This window comes from Solanum stenotomum, chromosome 7 (assembly GCF_019186545.1).
Source record: "Solanum stenotomum isolate F172 chromosome 7, ASM1918654v1, whole genome shotgun sequence".
NCBI lineage: Eukaryota > Viridiplantae > Streptophyta > Magnoliopsida > Solanales > Solanaceae > Solanum > Solanum stenotomum.
This window is the reverse complement of record NC_064288.1, coordinates 58,029,255-58,047,414: the sequence shown is the minus strand read 5'-3', so window position 1 is coordinate 58,047,414 and position 18,160 is coordinate 58,029,255. Positions and strand designations below refer to the sequence as shown.

General features: G+C 33.3%; 1 protein-coding gene across 1 annotated transcript; it reads left to right on the top strand.

Moving 5' to 3' along the window:
* The first annotated feature begins 1,542 nt into the window (after nucleotides 1–1,542).
* Nucleotides 1,543–15,256, top strand: LOC125871689 (uncharacterized). The gene is made up of 8 exons (XM_049552335.1): nucleotides 1,543–1,754; nucleotides 8,358–8,493; nucleotides 10,540–10,609; nucleotides 11,893–12,113; nucleotides 12,612–12,736; nucleotides 13,159–13,202; nucleotides 14,474–15,075; nucleotides 15,212–15,256. The coding sequence occupies exons 2-7, from the start codon at nucleotides 8,398–8,400 to the stop codon at nucleotides 15,034–15,036; spliced, it is 1,119 nt and encodes a 372-aa protein (XP_049408292.1). The 5' UTR covers nucleotides 1,543–1,754; nucleotides 8,358–8,397; the 3' UTR covers nucleotides 15,037–15,075; nucleotides 15,212–15,256.
* The last annotated feature ends 2,904 nt before the right edge of the window (nucleotides 15,257–18,160 follow it).

Genomic DNA, 18,160 nt, shown 5'->3' with positions numbered 1-18,160 from the left:
AAAGTAAATAGGTCTTGACATTATTTCTCTAAATTGACATCTTTAATGAAAATATTTCTCTAAAATTGACATCTTTAATGAAAAATACCATTTAATTGAAAAAAATTCTTTTGTCATTTTTATACATCAGAAATAGAAGTGTACTTAATAGTTAATACATATATTTTGAGAAAATCCAAAAATTACCCCCTTAAACATTAAGGGTCTGTTTGGAAAGCCACCTGGTAATTGGAATTGGTGTAATTACTAGGGTAGTAATTACCATCCTAGTAATTACACTGTCTAGTAATTACACTGACCTGTTTGGTTGCCACAGTGTAATTACACTGTAATTANCAATTAAGACCTAATTCGGAATTATCTTTTTCCCTAAAAAGTTAATCAATTTTCTTTTCGAGTCAGGTATACATTTATATGTTTATAACATATCTAATAGGACTTACATAAGTCTTTGATCAACGATTTAATTACTGCATATATAACTTGCTTTAGGTATTTGTATGATACTTTACTAGGCATAATAATCAATACGTTTCAGGTTTATATTTTTATGTTGTTTATATGCTAGTAACTTATAACTCTAAATTAAATACCAGGATATATGATAACATGCTAGTTAGAATAATCGTAAGTATTTTAATTTCTTGTCATAAATTTATGATAGATATTGGTGTGTCATAAAGAATAATAGTATTATATTAAATATGACTTAAAATCTTACGGTAGCTTTGGCGTTAATAACTATTGAACTAGTAATAAATATAGTAAAATAATTAGAATACATATTAAATTTACCGTTTCATACTTTATGAGTTTACATGCTTTTGTAACATCCCATATTCATGCATATGATATATTTTATACTAATTCTTAATCATTTGAAATATTAATTTATCTTCATCATAAAGAAATTAAAATCATGTTATTAACTCAACTATTTTATGATAGTTTTCATCATGTCGAATTTATCAAAACTTGAATTTGTGGCACTTGACATTTCTGGAAAGAACTATTTGTCATGGGTACTTGATGCTGAAATTCACCTTGCCGCTAAGGGTCATGGTGATTGTATAATCGAAGAAAATAAGGCATCAAGTCAGGATAAAGCGAAAGCTATGATTTTCCTTCGTCATCATCTTGATGAAAGCCTGAAGGTTGAATACTTAACAATGAAAGATCCACTTGAATTGTGGATAGGTTTGAAAGGGAGGTATGACCACCTCAAGGCAACGGTATTGCCAAGGGCTCGTTATGAGTGGATGCACTTACGGTTTCAAGATCATAAAACCGTAATTGAGTATAACTCTGCTGTATTTAGAATCGCTTCCCAATTAAAATTATGTGGGGAAGTTATAAAAGATGAGGATATGTTGGAAAAGACACTAACTNACCTGTCCTTCCAAACAGGACAAGACAGTGTAATTACACCAATTACACCAAATCCAATTACCAGGGTGTCCTTTCAAACAGGCCCTAAGCCGAATTTTTAATTACCCCTAATTTACCTTCAGACTATTCTTAATTTGGGAGGCGGCGGCGGCAAATCGACGGTACTATTGTGCACTCTGTCCAACAATTTCATAATGAAAATTCTGACTCCGTCGCGCAATTCTCTGCAAAAATGTGACTTCACTCTAAGAAGAGAAGGTTCAGATTCGTGTTTCTCTCGCCGGAACTGGAAAGTTATGGCTGCAATTTGCATTCGAGGTGGAATGATGCAAAGCATTCAAGAATCGTTTGGCGTGAGGTATAAGGTATAATTCTCAGTATAAAATGTAGCATTATTTTTATTCTATGTTTGATTCGAGGTATGGTTAGGTATATAGTTTGGAATATGCAGCAATAAAATTTCATTCATATATATTTGATGCTGGTACATATATTAGTTGGTGTAAACATTTTTCTAAGAAATAATTTTCTTAAAATGAGGAAAATAATTTTCTTAATAGAAATATAGCAAAAACAAGTTTCATAAGTAAACATTTCAAGTTCAGTATCTTCTACTCAACCAACCAACGCCCCCCAACCCTCAACCATCTCACCCAACAAGCAATTTTGGCCAATCCATAATGTTGATAACCAAAATCAAAGAGAATTCAGAAGTACAAGAAGATGGAGGATGAAAAAACATGAACAAATTAAACTATATACATTGGAATATGCAACCAATTTAGGAATCCAAATAAAGCTTCACTCATATATATTCAACCCGGGTACGTATACTAATTGAATCTGATATAAGTAGCCAAAAGGTTAGTCATTAAGAAGAAATCCTAAAACAAAAATTATAATTCTCATATTGTCCTTTTATATATAGAGTCTGAAACCAAATATATTTATTAGAGAAGTTGATGATAATCACTAATGACCTAATAAATTGAGGTTGTCACATGTTATTAAACGCCTTATAGATACACTTATCTATTTGGTAAACCGCTAATCTATAGTATTTTGACTTCAACTTTATGGGGTCATTTGGTTATATCTCAAGATTAAATTAAACTACATACCTTGGAATATGCAACCTATTTAGGGATCCAATAAAGTTTCTTTCATATTTATTCAATGCAGATAAGTATACTAGTTGAATCTAATATAAATAGGCATAAAGTTAACCACTGAGAAGAAAACCTAAAACAAAAGTTATAATTCTCATCTTGTCCTTATTAATTATTATACGTATAGGCCCAAGCCCAATATATCTATTAGGGGAATTGAGAATAATCACTCATGACCCAATAAATTGAGGTTGCCACGTGTTATTAAACGCCCAATATGTATGAATATTTATTAAGCGTTTAATAACACGTGCCAACCTCAATTTATTGGGTCTTGAGTGATTATTCTCAAATCCTCCAATAGATATATTGGACTTGAGCCTCTATGTATTAGAAGGACAACATGAGAATTATAACTTTTGGTTAGGGTTTTTTCTCAATGGTTAACCTTTTGACTACTTATATTCGATTCAATTAATAGATGTACCCGCACGAATATATACGAAAGAAACTTTATTGGGATCCCTAAATTGGTTGCATATCCTAAGATATGTAGTTTAATTTAACCCTGGATAAGTTGTTCCAATCAAACGACCCTTGAAGGTTGATGTTGAAATACTTTAGATCAGCGGTTTACCAAATAGATAAGCCTACCTATTAGGCATTTAATAACACGTGACAACCTCAATTTATTAGGTCATGAGTGATTATTCTCAACTCCTCTAATAGATATATTGGGCTTGGGCCTCTATGTATAAAAAAACAATATGGTAATTATAACTTTTGTTTTAGGGTTTCTTTTGAATGGTTAACCTTTTGGCTACTTATATTAGATTCAACTAGTATACATACCTGCGCCGAATATATATGAGTGAAGCTTTATTGGGATCCCTAAATTGATTGCATATTCCAAGGTATGTAGTTTAATTTGTTCATGTTTTTTCATCCCCTTATCTTTTTGTAATCTCTTTGATTTTCGTTATGAACATTTTGGATTGACCAAGATTGCTTGTTAGGTGTGAGGGTTGGAGGTGTTGGTTAGGTGAGTAGGAGATAGTGAACTTCAAATGTTTATTTATGGAACTTGTTTTTGCTTCTTTTATTTCTATTAAGAAAATCATTTTCCTCGTTTTATGGAACTTGTTTCTTAGAAAAAATGTTTCCACCAACTAAACATGTGTAAAATTAAAATTTTAAATTTATACCAACATACACCTTTGAGATGGGTCATACAAGAATGGATAAAATTAGAAATAAAGATATTCAAGATAAGATGAGAGTGATGCCCCTAAGCCTAGCTCGAGTGGCAAAAAGTGGAGGATTTGTGGCTTAGATCGCAGGTTAAAGCCCCACACCATGCAAAGCGAAGCCCGATATTTAAGTGTAGAGGGGCGGGCCCATTATCCACCGAGTTAGAAGGTTGTGATTGGTCCAAAGGGCGGGTCACAGACGGATTTCTCAGTTATAAAAAAAAATGAGAGTGATTTTTGTGGTAGACATATATGAATATATAGACTGAGATGGTTCAGGCATGTGAAAAACAGATGTGCGAGAGGTTGACTATATCAGGTATGGATATGACACATTTTGCAGCTTATTAAGGACATAACTCTAGATAGTAAGATATAGAGGTTGAGAATTAGGGTAGAAGATTGGTAGATAGTCGAACATTGTGGTCTCCATTATTAAGGACATAACCCTAGATAGTAAGATTTTATTATGTTTTACTCAAGCCGATGGTCTATTAGAAACAATCTACAAGGTAGGGGTAAGACTGCGTTCACACCACGCATCTCCAAATCCCATATGTGGACTATACTAGGTATGTTGTTATTGTTGTGTGGGGAAGGGAAATAGAGGGATAGTGAAATTGATGAAGTAATTTTCTATGCCTACTTATAATTTGAAAAAAAATGCTATCATAAGGATCTCCCAGGTTACTTTTGGTGATTTCTATGAAAAATGTCGCATGCCTAAATAACATTTGTACTAAATTACAAAACCAAATTTCTCTTCGAGATCAAACTTACACTTATTTGTTGAATACCTCTATTGATACTACTAGACTAAAAGTTGTGGTGATTCTATTCCAAGTATATTATCCATTCATTTGGTTATGATGCCAAAGTTTTGCTTTTTAATCTTCTTTATGTTATTTAACTCTTTTTTATTTAATGGTCCAAACAAGGAGGTATGTTTAGTTGAAAAAACTTCTGACTGTGTATATTATGGTAGATAATCAATCCATATCTAATAAGGTAAGTACATTTTCTTTTTTTATTATTATTACTTTCTTTTACCCTCCCTAGGAGCTCCCACCCCTTTTGTTCCCTTGATGACTTGAACTCTCAACCTTCGGGTTGGAAGTGAGGGGTGTTTACCATCCGAGCAACTCCCTCTCGTCACATTTTCTATAAATGTAGAACTAAAAAATATTTTGTGTAATTTTCCTTGTTTGGTTGCAATGAATCTAAGGGGTCGTTTGGTACAAAAATTAATAACGCAAGGATTAGTAATGCAGGGATTAATAATGCAGGGTTTATTTTTATTAAGTGTTTGGTTCATTGTTTCCCACCTCATCTTGTGTTTGGATTAAAACTCTATAAGAATCTTCTTTCCAATTATACCCTTGAATTATTATATAATTCGGTCAAGGTAGATAATTGTCGGACAATATTATTATTTTATGGCCTTTCTAACTAGCTATGAGAAGAACAATTTTGTTGTCCTGTTTGCTATTTTTTCACTTGAATTATTTGAGGATAAATAATTGTCAGCTTAATAAATTGATCACTCACAAAATGTCACTTTTAATTTTTTTAAAAATAAACCATCTACTTTTAAAATCGAAAAGACGGTCAACAATGGTAAAATTGAATAAACCATCTACATTTACAGATAAAAAATGCAAGTTGTAATTTTAATATGTATGTAATTTTTTAAATTGTTCAATTAAGATCACAAATGACATATACAAATAAACAACTCATATTTCAAATTTGTATTGATTTGTATTGGATTTATTTAGTAACAAACAACTCTCTCTAAATAATTTGTAAGCTAATTTATTTAAATAAATTTACTAGTACAAATATAAATCATAAAATCAAGAAAATAAACAAAATAAGTAAAATGATTTGAGGGATATTTTTGTCTTTACATAGACTTATCCCATGATATTATACCCTATGTATTACTAATACCTCCAAATGGAAGGTATTAGTAATACATCCTATAATACCATGAAGGAGGTATAACCAATCCACGGATTAACTACACAGGCTCAAATTCCTACCAAACATAGTACTAAATAATACCTTACATAATACATTGACTATTTCTTCTAGTGCGGCCTACCAAACGACTCCTAAATGTGTATGAATGTAGACATGTGTACTTATTAAATAGCAACCATGTGTCATTGGTCACTTATATCTGTTAGATATATAAAATGTCTTTAGAATGAACTTGCTGAGCAGGGATGCATCTAAGTGTGTGACCTAGTGATCAATGAAGTGGTTGAGAACCATGATGTTTCAGGTTCATCTCTCAGTTAAGACAAAAACACTAGGTGATTTCTTTATGTCTATCCTAGCTTTGGTGAACAAAGTTACATGGTACATGTTGTCAGTGGGAGGTAATAGGTATCCCATGGAATTAGTTGAGGTGTGTGCAAGCTGGCTTGGATGCCACAGTTATAAAACAATGAACTTGTTAAAGAGGTCGGCATGGATTAATCGTCAAGGTTTGTTTCTTAGAAGGAGTTTGGATTAGTATGTTGGCTTTCGATCTCCTTATGCTTTCAAGTAATCACCAAGGGTATGGTTACCAAGGGCATGGTTTGACCGATTAAGCAAAATATTGTCCAATATTTTGACATGATTCGAAGTGAATGAAGACATTATTCATTTTAAGCTGAATCTTAGTCACTTTCAAACTAAAGGCCTTGGTAAATTCGATTATATTCTAGGTATTAAGGTGACACAATCTAGCAATGGAATTTTCATTTCACAAAGGAAGTATGTATTGGACATATTGGAAGAAAGGAGCTTGTATGACATACAACTTCTCCAAAAGATTAGATGTGGAAAAGATGCACCATAAAATTGGTATGTGACAATCAAGTTTCAATACTTTGAGCCTAATTTTTCATGAATTAATAAAGCATATTAAAGTAAATTGTCATTTTATTTGACAAAAGATTGAATTGAGGTGCATCAGTGATTTCTTTGAATTAACATAGAACCAAGTGACCAAGATCAAGATCTTCAAGCAGATACTAGGGCAAGATTGGCAAATTTTTAGAAAGGCATATATAAATGTGCCCTTTAACTTTAACTTGGCCTCAATTGATATCTAATGCTCTCCAACTTTAGGTGTGCATAAGTAGACACTTGAACTTGGCACACGTGGATTACATGCCATAATACACGTTGGACACGAATTGCCATGTAGGATGCATGTGTCTTGTGCTCACCCATAGTTGGAAGACATAGATGTCAGTTGAAGCCAAGTTAAAGGGCACGTTTATGTTGGCAAATATAACTAGGAATGAATTGTTAAAAATGAGATGAAAGGTGAGCATTGGAACTATCAGTATGTAATGGTGATGATGGTTGACAATGGTGGTGGCAATTAATAATTGTGGTGGATGGTAGTGATAACTAATGGTGATGATGATTGATAGCATAGTTGGCGATATATAATGATGACTGATGGTGGTGATTATCGGTAGTGAATGGTGGTTGTTGCAGTACAGGCAATTTTTGGTGATGATTGAAAATGGTGGCTAATGGTGGTGACAATTGACTGTAGTGATTGTCGAGGATGGTGGTTATGGACAAAAGTGGTTGATGGCAATGGCCGAGGATGGCAGTTGATAATAATGGGCGGTAGCAATGGCGTCCATGAGGGTGGTTACTGGTTAGTGGTGGAAGTAGAGTATTGGTGAAATGCCATATTTACATTAATCATTCAAATTTATTTAGACCTATCAAATGATTGAAATAAAAAGCGTACTTATTGATCAAAATTTGTGGCTTAGGTCGCAGATTCAATCCCCACACCATGCAAAGCGAAGCCTGGTATTTAAGTGGAGAAGGGTAGAGGGGCAAGCCCATTATCCACTGAGTTTAGAAGGCTGTGATTGGTCCAAAGGGCGGGTCACAGACGGATTTCTCNGTGGCTTAGGTCGCAGATTCAATCCCCACACCATGCAAAGCGAAGCCTGGTATTTAAGTGGAGAAGGGTAGAGGGGCAAGCCCATTATCCACTGAGTTTAGAAGGCTGTGATTGGTCCAAAGGGTGGGTCACAGACGAATTTCTCAGTCATCAAAAAATATAAAATTTGATTAAGATTCAGAACTAAAATCAAAGACACTTGGGGTTGTTTAGTAGGACGTATTAGAGAATCTAATACATCTATTAGTCATGGTATTGTTAAGTCCTTTGTTTGGTAAGATTTTCAGATACACCATATTCAACATTATAGGGTGTATAACTAATACATAGCAAATCAGGGTATTAGCAATACAAGAGCAATTAATACATGAATAAGCATGGTTAAAGACAAAACTCTCCTTAATACACCAAACCACACAGTGAATAAGAAATAATTCCTGCATAATAACGTCAACATTACTAATACACCTTCAGTTTAAAAAAAAAAACATTACTAATACATCTTATTCAGTACTATTCTTATACACTCTATCAAACGACGCCTTAATGATTGAGATCTTGATTCATGAATTATAATCCCGTGTACACTCCTAAACAACATTGACGTTGTGTGGTTCATATTATCAATATTTGTATATACGACTATGATTGTCTAAAAATTTACATACAATTTTGCAGAATCAGTGTTTGATAAAGCTGCTTGTTTAGTAAAGATATCATGGACCAGAAGTATCAATTACCTTTCAAGGTAGGGCAAACAGCTGAAGCAAGGTGTTTGGAGGATGGATATCGTGGAGCGTGGTTTCAGTGTAAGGTACTAAAATACGTTAGGAGTATAGCATGAGCTTCAGTCTTGCAAATTATATTATTTGGATTCTAAGCATATAGAACAGGTTCATTTTAAATGTTGAAAAATATTTATTAGTTGTATCTAGTCCTTTTTGAACAAGTTCATGGTCACTTCGATGTAGTTTTCTTGCTCTCTTTACCAAGTTAATTTGCCCTAAGAGTATATTTATTTCTTGGCCAACTTTGAGCTTAATTTTCACATGGTTCTCTAGCAATGCTCTTAACTTACACTACTCTTTTAGTAGATAGACATATTCTGTTTGAATTGTTACAGAATATGCTATCCTTATGACTTGAATAGAAGTGCAGTGAGTGTTCTTAAACTTGTACTGAAATGCTCATGCCTACCCTAAAGTATAAGCATATTCAAAGTCGTCCACTTGTCAGAATTTTACTTTATTGAGAGCTTACTTTTAATGCCTTTTATTCTTCTTCTTCTTTCAAACCTGTTCTCGAGTCGAAGTTCTATTGTAAATAGTCTCTCTACCCCCTCAACGATAGTGGTAAGGTCTGCGTACACCTCACCTTCCCCAGACCCCACCTATGTTATTATACTGGGTATGTTGTTGTTTTTGTTACTTTTGATGCCGTGCTTTGTGCAGAATTATTTTTCCTCTACTTCAATGACCTAAAAAGATTTTCTTGAAGAAAAAATGATGATCAGTTATCTACAAGCATTGCATTGTATAAGTTTTGTGAATATGATAAGACAAAAATACGCCACAGGGTACAGTAGCACGCTAAATATTTGACCTTGGACTGCATAGACAGGATAGATTTATCATCAGGATACCACACATCCTATGAACATTACCACTATTTACTGTTCCATGGATGCAAAATTATATGTAGCCTTATTTCTTATCATTATTTAGTAAGTTATATACAGCTTATGTCATCTCAATTATCGGGAGGGGTTTCTATTACAACTAAGAATGAAGTTGTTGAAGATACATATTTTAGTTGCTATAATGCCGTTGTTGTTGTTGTTGTTGATGACATATCAATTACAAACATGACAAACAGTTTTGGTACCAACTGTAACTACTCTGCATCCACTTGATGCCATGCTAATATAACATCTTCATAAAAAAAAAAAAGTTTTGGTACCAAAGGGTTTCATCTTCTGGACTTGCTCTGTGCTTTCTATCATGCATAATGCTTTAGTTTGTTTGGTGTTAGTCAATAGTTCGGAGGCAGTAGGTGGTTGTGGGAAGTGCAATATAAGGTACAAACTTGAATTAGTGGGATATTTTGGTGGATTCTAGGGGGGTGGGGGTGGTTGTTGGATGGATAGCTTGGTCACGATCCGTTTGTCTCAAGTTATTCATCCTTTTGTTCTAGTTTAATTGTATTCTTTACTTATTTTATGTCCTCTCGCTGTTTCAGAAAAAAAAAAACCAAAGGAAGAACTCTTTTATGTCTTTATGTGTGTGTTTTCCGCTCTTTCAGAGCTTTGCTGTGAACTGCATATACTTGGCGCCTATTTGTTGGGGGTACTGCTATTGTTTCTTATTTCTGTCAGTAAGAATGGAAAAAAGTTGTAAACATACGCTTATGGTTGCTCAGTAATATCCTGAATTTGAATGAGATTCACAAGTTCTTAGAGCATTGACTGCTTCACTCCTAACTGCTTAAGTTTTCAGTTTGTAAAACTTCTGCCATAACTACTATGTTGAACCTTTTGGTAGTTCTCCTCAAATTAAAGTCATTGTATCAGAACTTACCCTTTTGGACTAAGACAGTTTGTCACATTTGTAATCAATGTTTCATCAGCCTGCTGTTACTTGTTGGGCTGATAGGGGTTAGCAGTGATATAGGATTTTAGTTTTTTTTTTTTTCATTTCATTTTAGAGATTTCAACTCTTTTCCATATTTTGCATTTAAATAATTGTTGTTTTGCTGGTAATCAATAAAAATAAATTGCTTTTTGCTAGACAAAAGACTTTTCATTGATTAAAGAAGTAGACTATGATGCAGTTACACTTTTCTTGTATATATATGATATCAGATACAGGAGATAAGCTGCAGAGGAGGACATTGGAGTGCCTTATTGCAATACTTTGACTATCCAGATGAAAGTATGTTCTCTGATATGTTCTGGTTAAGTTGTTGCTCTTGCTAATTAACAGAATGCCTTATGCCTTGGAATTTCGAATCTTAAATTCATGGGTGCATTTTCTATGGTTAATTTACAGGACAATTTACTTTCTTGATATCTGAATTTTAAATGACAATGCATGGAGATTTTATGCAGAGACTACCATCTAATGCCATATCTTGTAGTTACTAAATACAACAACCTACCCAGTCAAATCCCACAAGTGGGTTCTGCAGTTGTAGTTGCTAAATACATGTACAAAATATTGTTGTGAAAAGTTACATAAGATACTTCCATCTCAAGGCTGTAGCAGTTGTAAATTCTTATCACTCATTTGGAAACCTGGCATATCTGACAGTATCAGAAGTAGACAGAAAAACATTTTATATGTCGAAGTTGTCTTTACTCTTTCCCTCGGCAGAATTTGGGAGTTGGAGCTAGACACAGATCCTCTTGGTGTTCGTTCCAACCGAGGCTAAAAAAAGTTGATAAATCTCCGATCACAGAGAAATTGTGTAATGTAGTAGTATTAGTTCTTTTATTCATGTTTTTGATTCTTGAGAGCTGGTTTATTGATCTAGAGTAAGTGAGCCGAAACACTGCCTCCTAGTTTACTGGATCTATCTTTTAGGTACCTTTTAGTGTTTGTCAGGGAGAGTGTCACTGTGCTGCTAGCCCTATTGCCTTCTGTCGTCAAACAACTTCAGCTAGTACCTTCTTTTCTGTTAATGCCATTGGAATCAATGGAGTTTTGCTCTTTACAACTTGTATTTTAATGCTTCCGTTCTTGGTCAATAGATGCTGATGTTTATGTCAATGAGCATGTACACTGGTGTGTTTCACTTTCCCAGAAATACTGAATTACAAATCCTAATTCTCATCATCTTCCTTGCCTCCTACTTCAAGCTTTCACAAATTTTGTTTTATTATATTATATTCTCATAATTATCTCCAGTTCCAACATTTTTTTACCTATTCCCTAGTTGTGGTTACATTAACTTACAACTCGAAACTCAGCTAGTTTTGAATACCTACCATTATGATATACCAAATGGAGACAGTTAGCTGTAACTGGTCATTTCTGCTCTATTGAGTTCAGTGTTTTAAATGATGAGCATTTTGTATGGGTTAACCACATATGTCATGACAAGTTACTGTTCAGAGTTCTCTTGATTTGTGAATTGAGAAACTTGTGTATTTGGATACACTGTTGCTTTCAGACTATATCCAAGTAAATGTTACTCATTGTGATTGTCATTATAGAATGGGCATGGACAGAGCTATATCAGATGGGGCAACTGATGCTGCGACCTGAGTATCCTCCAGTCCATTTGAAAAACATAGTGTCTGATGTCAGCTCAAATTCGGATGTAACTGTTGTTGTTGATGGTACTTGGAGGGAGGGCGATTTGGTTGACTGGTTGTACGATGACTGTTATTGGTCCGGACAAGTGACAAAGTTACTTTACAATGGTAAAGCTAAGGTAATAGTATTGTTTAAATTTCACACATGCTGATTAATAAGTTGGTGTGTTTACTGCTGATATCCAGTTATATGCATTAGGAATCCCCTAGTTGTCCTTCAGAAATAAATTACTGCAAAAAGTTGTTAAGGATATTGTAGGTATACAGGCTATTTACTGTTATGGTGTATTTACAATATCATTAACGTTGTATTGGAATGATATGAACTTGGCTAGAGCTGAATGATTACATATGATTCCACAACTTTATTTGGGATTGAAAGTTGGTCGATTGATTGATTATTGAGATCCTTAGGCAAAACAACTACTTTCTGGGGACTGTCATGATGCCTTTTACTTGAGATTTATTTCTTCAAATCGATGTGATAATTAAAAGCAACTTTAGTTGTGCTCTTAAATTTTTTTCCTTGAAGATCCATCCTCTACTCACCATGCATGACAGCTCTGTATCTTAGCTAATGATTTGTATGATAATACTTCATGTTTTTTTCTTTTTAGATTAAGTTGTTGCCACCTCCATTGGGTGAAGGTGAAACTTATGACGCCTTTGTCAAGGATTTGCGTCCATCCTTAGATTGGTCTCCGGAGTGTGGTTGGGTTATGCCTACATCACAGGTTCTTTCCTTAAACTTTTATGATCTCAATTAGTTAGTAGTATTAGAAAATGTTATCCATTCAAGGATAAAGGAAATATATTGCGGGATTAAAGAATACCTAATTTGACTGGAAAGGAAAATGATTTAGTATTTATATGAAATGGGCCTAAGTAGAGCAGAATGGATATAGGGGATTTCTATGGCTGACTCAAATTGATATGGCGTTGAGGCATAGTTGAGTGATGATTGTTTATTGAAGAATGGGCGCTTTTCTGTGCACGGTTGCTTCTTTTTGGTCAAGGAATTTTTTCAAGAGAAGCATTCAATCATTTTAACCATTTACTCTTATGTTGGAATTACGTTACTTGACCTATATTCTTCTGTATACTCCTTCCTCTGGTGCTTAATTTTCTTTCGTATACTTGTCATTTGACCACTGCAGGCTGGTGAAGTTCTTGCCAATATCCTCAGCTACTTAAACTTGTTAGTCAAGGTAGCAATTATGTGATACAAACTTCTTAATTGACTGTTAAAGAACTTATTGCTGTACCCATAGGGGTAAAATTACATAAGAGATCGTAATGGGAAGTGATGTTTTTTATTTTGTAATGTAAATGAATAGATTCTGTTGGTCCAGTGAAAATATGATCTTGCTCCTAAACTTTTTGAAACTTTAGGGGTTGGTTGGTCTAGGTAGGAGTTTTAATCTCCACATAAAATCTAGAATTCTTTAGTATGTGCCCACGTTATGTAGGAATTTGTGTGTTATTTTATGTAGGAATTAGTGTAGAATATGAATGTAGGTCTTAGTAATACATGGATTAATTACACTAAAATCCAAAACTAACCGTCATATTAGTAGACAAACTTTATTTTGTGCACTAATTGCTATACATCAGTCTAAACATCCAAAAAGAAATTACTCATCTCTGCACAACTCGTCTCTAAACCAAAATGGCCCCTTTAGTGCTTTACCAATAAGCATGTGATGCTGTAGCTATTCGTCGAATGTCTGTTATTTAAATTCGTCTTTCTTTGACTAGAAGGATTGCATCACTAGATTTCTCACAGAGTCATGGTTCAATCTGTAGTTTTTGGAATAGTTACTGTTTCTTTCTTTGACATAGGTCGTAAATATGATTTAAATAATGTTACTATGTGCACTCATATTGCTTAATTTGGAACATGCTTCCTTACCTTTGTATTTCGAGGCAAATATATATTTTTTAAAAGATTAAGATGGATTTACGTTTAAACCAATATATTAATTTTGACGTAAATATATATTCTGAAATATGCTTATCATTCCTCTTTAAAGCTCTCTCTTCAATCTCCTAGGCTTACCTGGTTGTGCTGGTAAAAGCAAGTGGTATTGCACATCAATAGGCAGTTAACATTAACCCCCACTCATTAAATAAATATACATTTTCACCTCGTTAAATAACTTAACCAGGGTAAGTTGATGTTGTTTGGTGTGGAACACTAGGTGCAAGTAAGTTTATCTTGATCAGCTCTGTGCACTTCTCCCAGAAGAAACTGATTAATTGAATCTCATTCTGCACTCATTTAGCTTATACAGTTGGTGATCTCTGGATCTTGTCGTACATTGTTAGGAGTGTTTACTTGAATCGCAGTTTTAATGCATTCCAACTAAAATTATCACATCTTTGTTTTCTGTTAAATACGAATTATCTACCTGAAAAAGTCCAACTCGATTTCGGCTTGTAACTATGATTGCAGCTTATTTTGATGTTCTAATTGTAGGACATGCTATAGTTAAAGGGAGAAGGGGCAGACAGGCAAGAACTGGATCGTCGTCAAACTCATCTTTCTATACTCGTTTGTCTGGTTACCTACAAAGGGACGTCACAATTTCAAAAGATGCTGCAAACAGATCAAACGACATGTTAAAAGAAACCACATCCTATGCATCTTCCTTTGCTCATAGCTCTGCAAAATTTTTACCTGCCTTGGATGATAAAAGGGGCTCTGAATCCAAAGAGTTACTTGATCAATTTTCAAACATTGCTGAACTAAAAGAAGCTGCAAACATTTCTTCTATTAGAGATGATGCATCAAAAAGTGTTGGGCCTACTGATATGGATCAAAAAGTGTTGGGCCTACTCAACAAGTTTAAAACCAGTGGTGAAATTCCATTCAATTCGTTGGAGTCCGATGAATTGGAGGAAGCAATTCTTGATTTAGAGGAACTTGCAAACAAAATCAGTCGGCTCAAACAGCTTATGGAATCTAAAAGACCTCTGTCTGATGGTGTTACACCTTCATGGAAGTTTGTAAAACACTATGGAACATCAACAAAGAATTGATGGCTTCGGAAGTTTGGCTTGATCCTTCCTGTCTTTGAGGTTATTCCTTACCCCTATTGAAATTTTAGCTGCTGTCCTAATTCAAATCCACTTTGATCATGCTTAGAATTTACTCGTTTTTTCCTTTCATATGCTGTGTTTTCAATAATATTTGCGATTTATTTCTGGATTCCAGCTAGGATACGATTGAGAGAAACACATCCTGAAGAACTTGCTTAGAGAACGATCACTACAAGTTAGTATTTCTTTTCTACACAACAAATTCTACGTTCTACGTTCAGCTGGAGAATGCCTTTTGAGGAGCCATGGCAAGTCACTCCTTTACTTTTTGTATCTCCATTACATGAAACTTTTCCGATTACTCATCAAATGATAGAGGTGATATACTGTCCTTGTTCGAGATTCATGCAGACTTCTTTCCTGAATCTTTTCGGTCAACATCAAAGCTGTGTAAACTGTGGATGAAATTTCCAACTTATATTTCATCAAAGAGTGTCTGTGACTGATAAAATTGATGTTATGTACTAGATGTATTTTTTAAAACTTTCTGTGTTGGATATTTGCCCCAATTGCATTGTTTGAGTAAAGATGAAACTTCAAAAAATTCCTATTTTCTGCAATATTACAAATCTTATCAGACTTTGGTGCATATTTCGGGATACGTTGGTCAAAATTAGGTGTAATTGGTGTGTATTTCGTTACTCTCCTATGTGTCTTGTATCCCGTATATGTAATCACACTAGATACATACAAGTACATGTATCTAGATTCTAGTATATCAAGTGTGATTCGAATGTATCTGAATACATAGACAAATCTTGTTCGCCTCCCTTTTGTTGTTTCTCGCCTCTCTCCTTATTTTGATTTTATTTGGTAGCAAATAATATATATCTAGATGCATCTGACTTGAATGTTCGTATAATTAGATAGTTTATCCATAAAAGTATAGTAAAAGGAGTACTTAATCTAAAATGCATAAAGGAAATATATTTAATTAATAATAGTAGTAAAACTTATCCCATGCTTACGTTTAGACAAATAATGGGACTAATTGACATTGCAGTCATTATCTTTAATGGTATTAACTATTAAATACTCATAGACGACATAATTAAGAATCTTAGCATTACATGGCTTTCAATTTGAAATGGAGGATAATAAATAATAATAATATTTTAGTCGTTTTCGTTTATACAAGGTCAACTATTAGGAGGTGACTGACAACTAAAGAAAATTTTATTTTTACACGTAAAAGATTAAAAATATCATTTTCCTTTATTAAAATTATATATATATAAAAGCAAGGGATCTCATTTCATTTACAGTATATTTGGCTGACAATTCAGTCGAACAAATTAACATTCAAGATACGTGAGAATTAGTTCATCAATCATCACATATGAATAATATAATAAAAACACCCTACTACATATATAATTCGATTTTTAAAATGAAAATAACATACCACATACAATTTTACAGTTAAGTCTGAGGATAATAGTGTGCACACAGATTAATTCCAATCATAAAAGATATAAAGAATGTTTTTTATAGACTCTCGACTAAATTTAAAATTGACACATACATATATTTTTGCCGTTCTTTTGTTGTTGTCTTTTAAAAATAGAAAGATAGAGGTTATAAAAGAGGTGACACTCTTTAACATTTTAACAACATCAACACATAGTTTATCGTCATCCAAAAATTACTTATTTCACCTGGAAAATATAAAACACACTTATTTCATCACAAGGAGCGTGTTAATTAAGACATAATATAATTAAGTATATTTATTCTCTTTTTAACATTTTTATAAAATTGGGTGCTCAATTAATCTAATCATAGTAAATATTGAATATTATTAGTGAAATGAAACAAAAAGAAGTATCACAAAACAGCTCGTTTATACATTTTTAAGTAATCTTATTTTGTCATTTTTCACCAGGATGCCGTTTCACAACATTTAACATTATTTATCACTACCAATAAAACAAAATACTTGTCACTTGTTTTTAGGTGGTCAAATATGAATTCGATAGATTTAGTAATTTTAATTCATATTTTATATGATATATTACGGAATTTATTTGATATATATAAAAATTGTAATTTCGAATCCAGTTATTATTACTTAAGGTAGCTATCGTAAAATTCAGAATTCATAAAAATTAAACCCTCAACTTCACTACTAAAAATAATGAAAAAAAAAATGATGGATAGGGTCGGTCCAAAAAATCGACCCTACCCATCAATTTTATTTTATTTTAAAAAAACTTTTTAAAACCGACAGATGTCCATCGGGTTTTTCTTTTAGAAAAAATGTTAAAAAGAAAATCACCGCAGTCCCTCGATTTTTAATTATTATTATTATTATTACAAAAACTGACATACATGGTCGATTTTTGAAGTGAAAAAATTGCAAGAAGAGTAAATAAAAACAATGGAAATATTTGATCAAAGATCAGCACGTATAATCGAATTGTCGATTATCCAAATAAAGTCATAGAAAATAGCTGAGTTTGATTTCAAGTAGCTACATTTTTTGTGTATTTTTTTGAAAAATCAACCTTATCCATCGATCAACTGTCCCTCAATTTTAATTGATCCTATTTATCAATTTCACAAAACAGGCAAATTGATAATGTACAATATAATCCGTTAATTTAACATCAATTTTCCTTAACAACCAACTCTATCCGTCGATTTTGACCCTTTTTTTTTATTTTTTATAGTAGTTCTTGTTTTTAGCCTAGACCCTCTTTCTTAAATTCCTATATATAGGAGCAATATATACCATCTCCATAAATTAAAACCAACTCAAAAACAAAGTGCAAAAAAAAGAAATCGGTCATGGGTGCACCTAATCTAAATACACGCACATTACAACAACCTCGTGCAATATTTAGTAGAATCCATATTTTGTTACATTTTTCAGCCATATTAGGGTTACTATACTATAGAATAAAAAATTTATTACAAGGAGATGATGTATCAATTATTTCATGGGGACTTATCACAATTTCTGAGGTTATTTTCACTATAATATGGTTAGTTACACAATCCTTCCGCTGGCACCCGGTAGCTCGGTCCGTCATGCCGGAAAATCTTCCGGCTGATTCCGAGT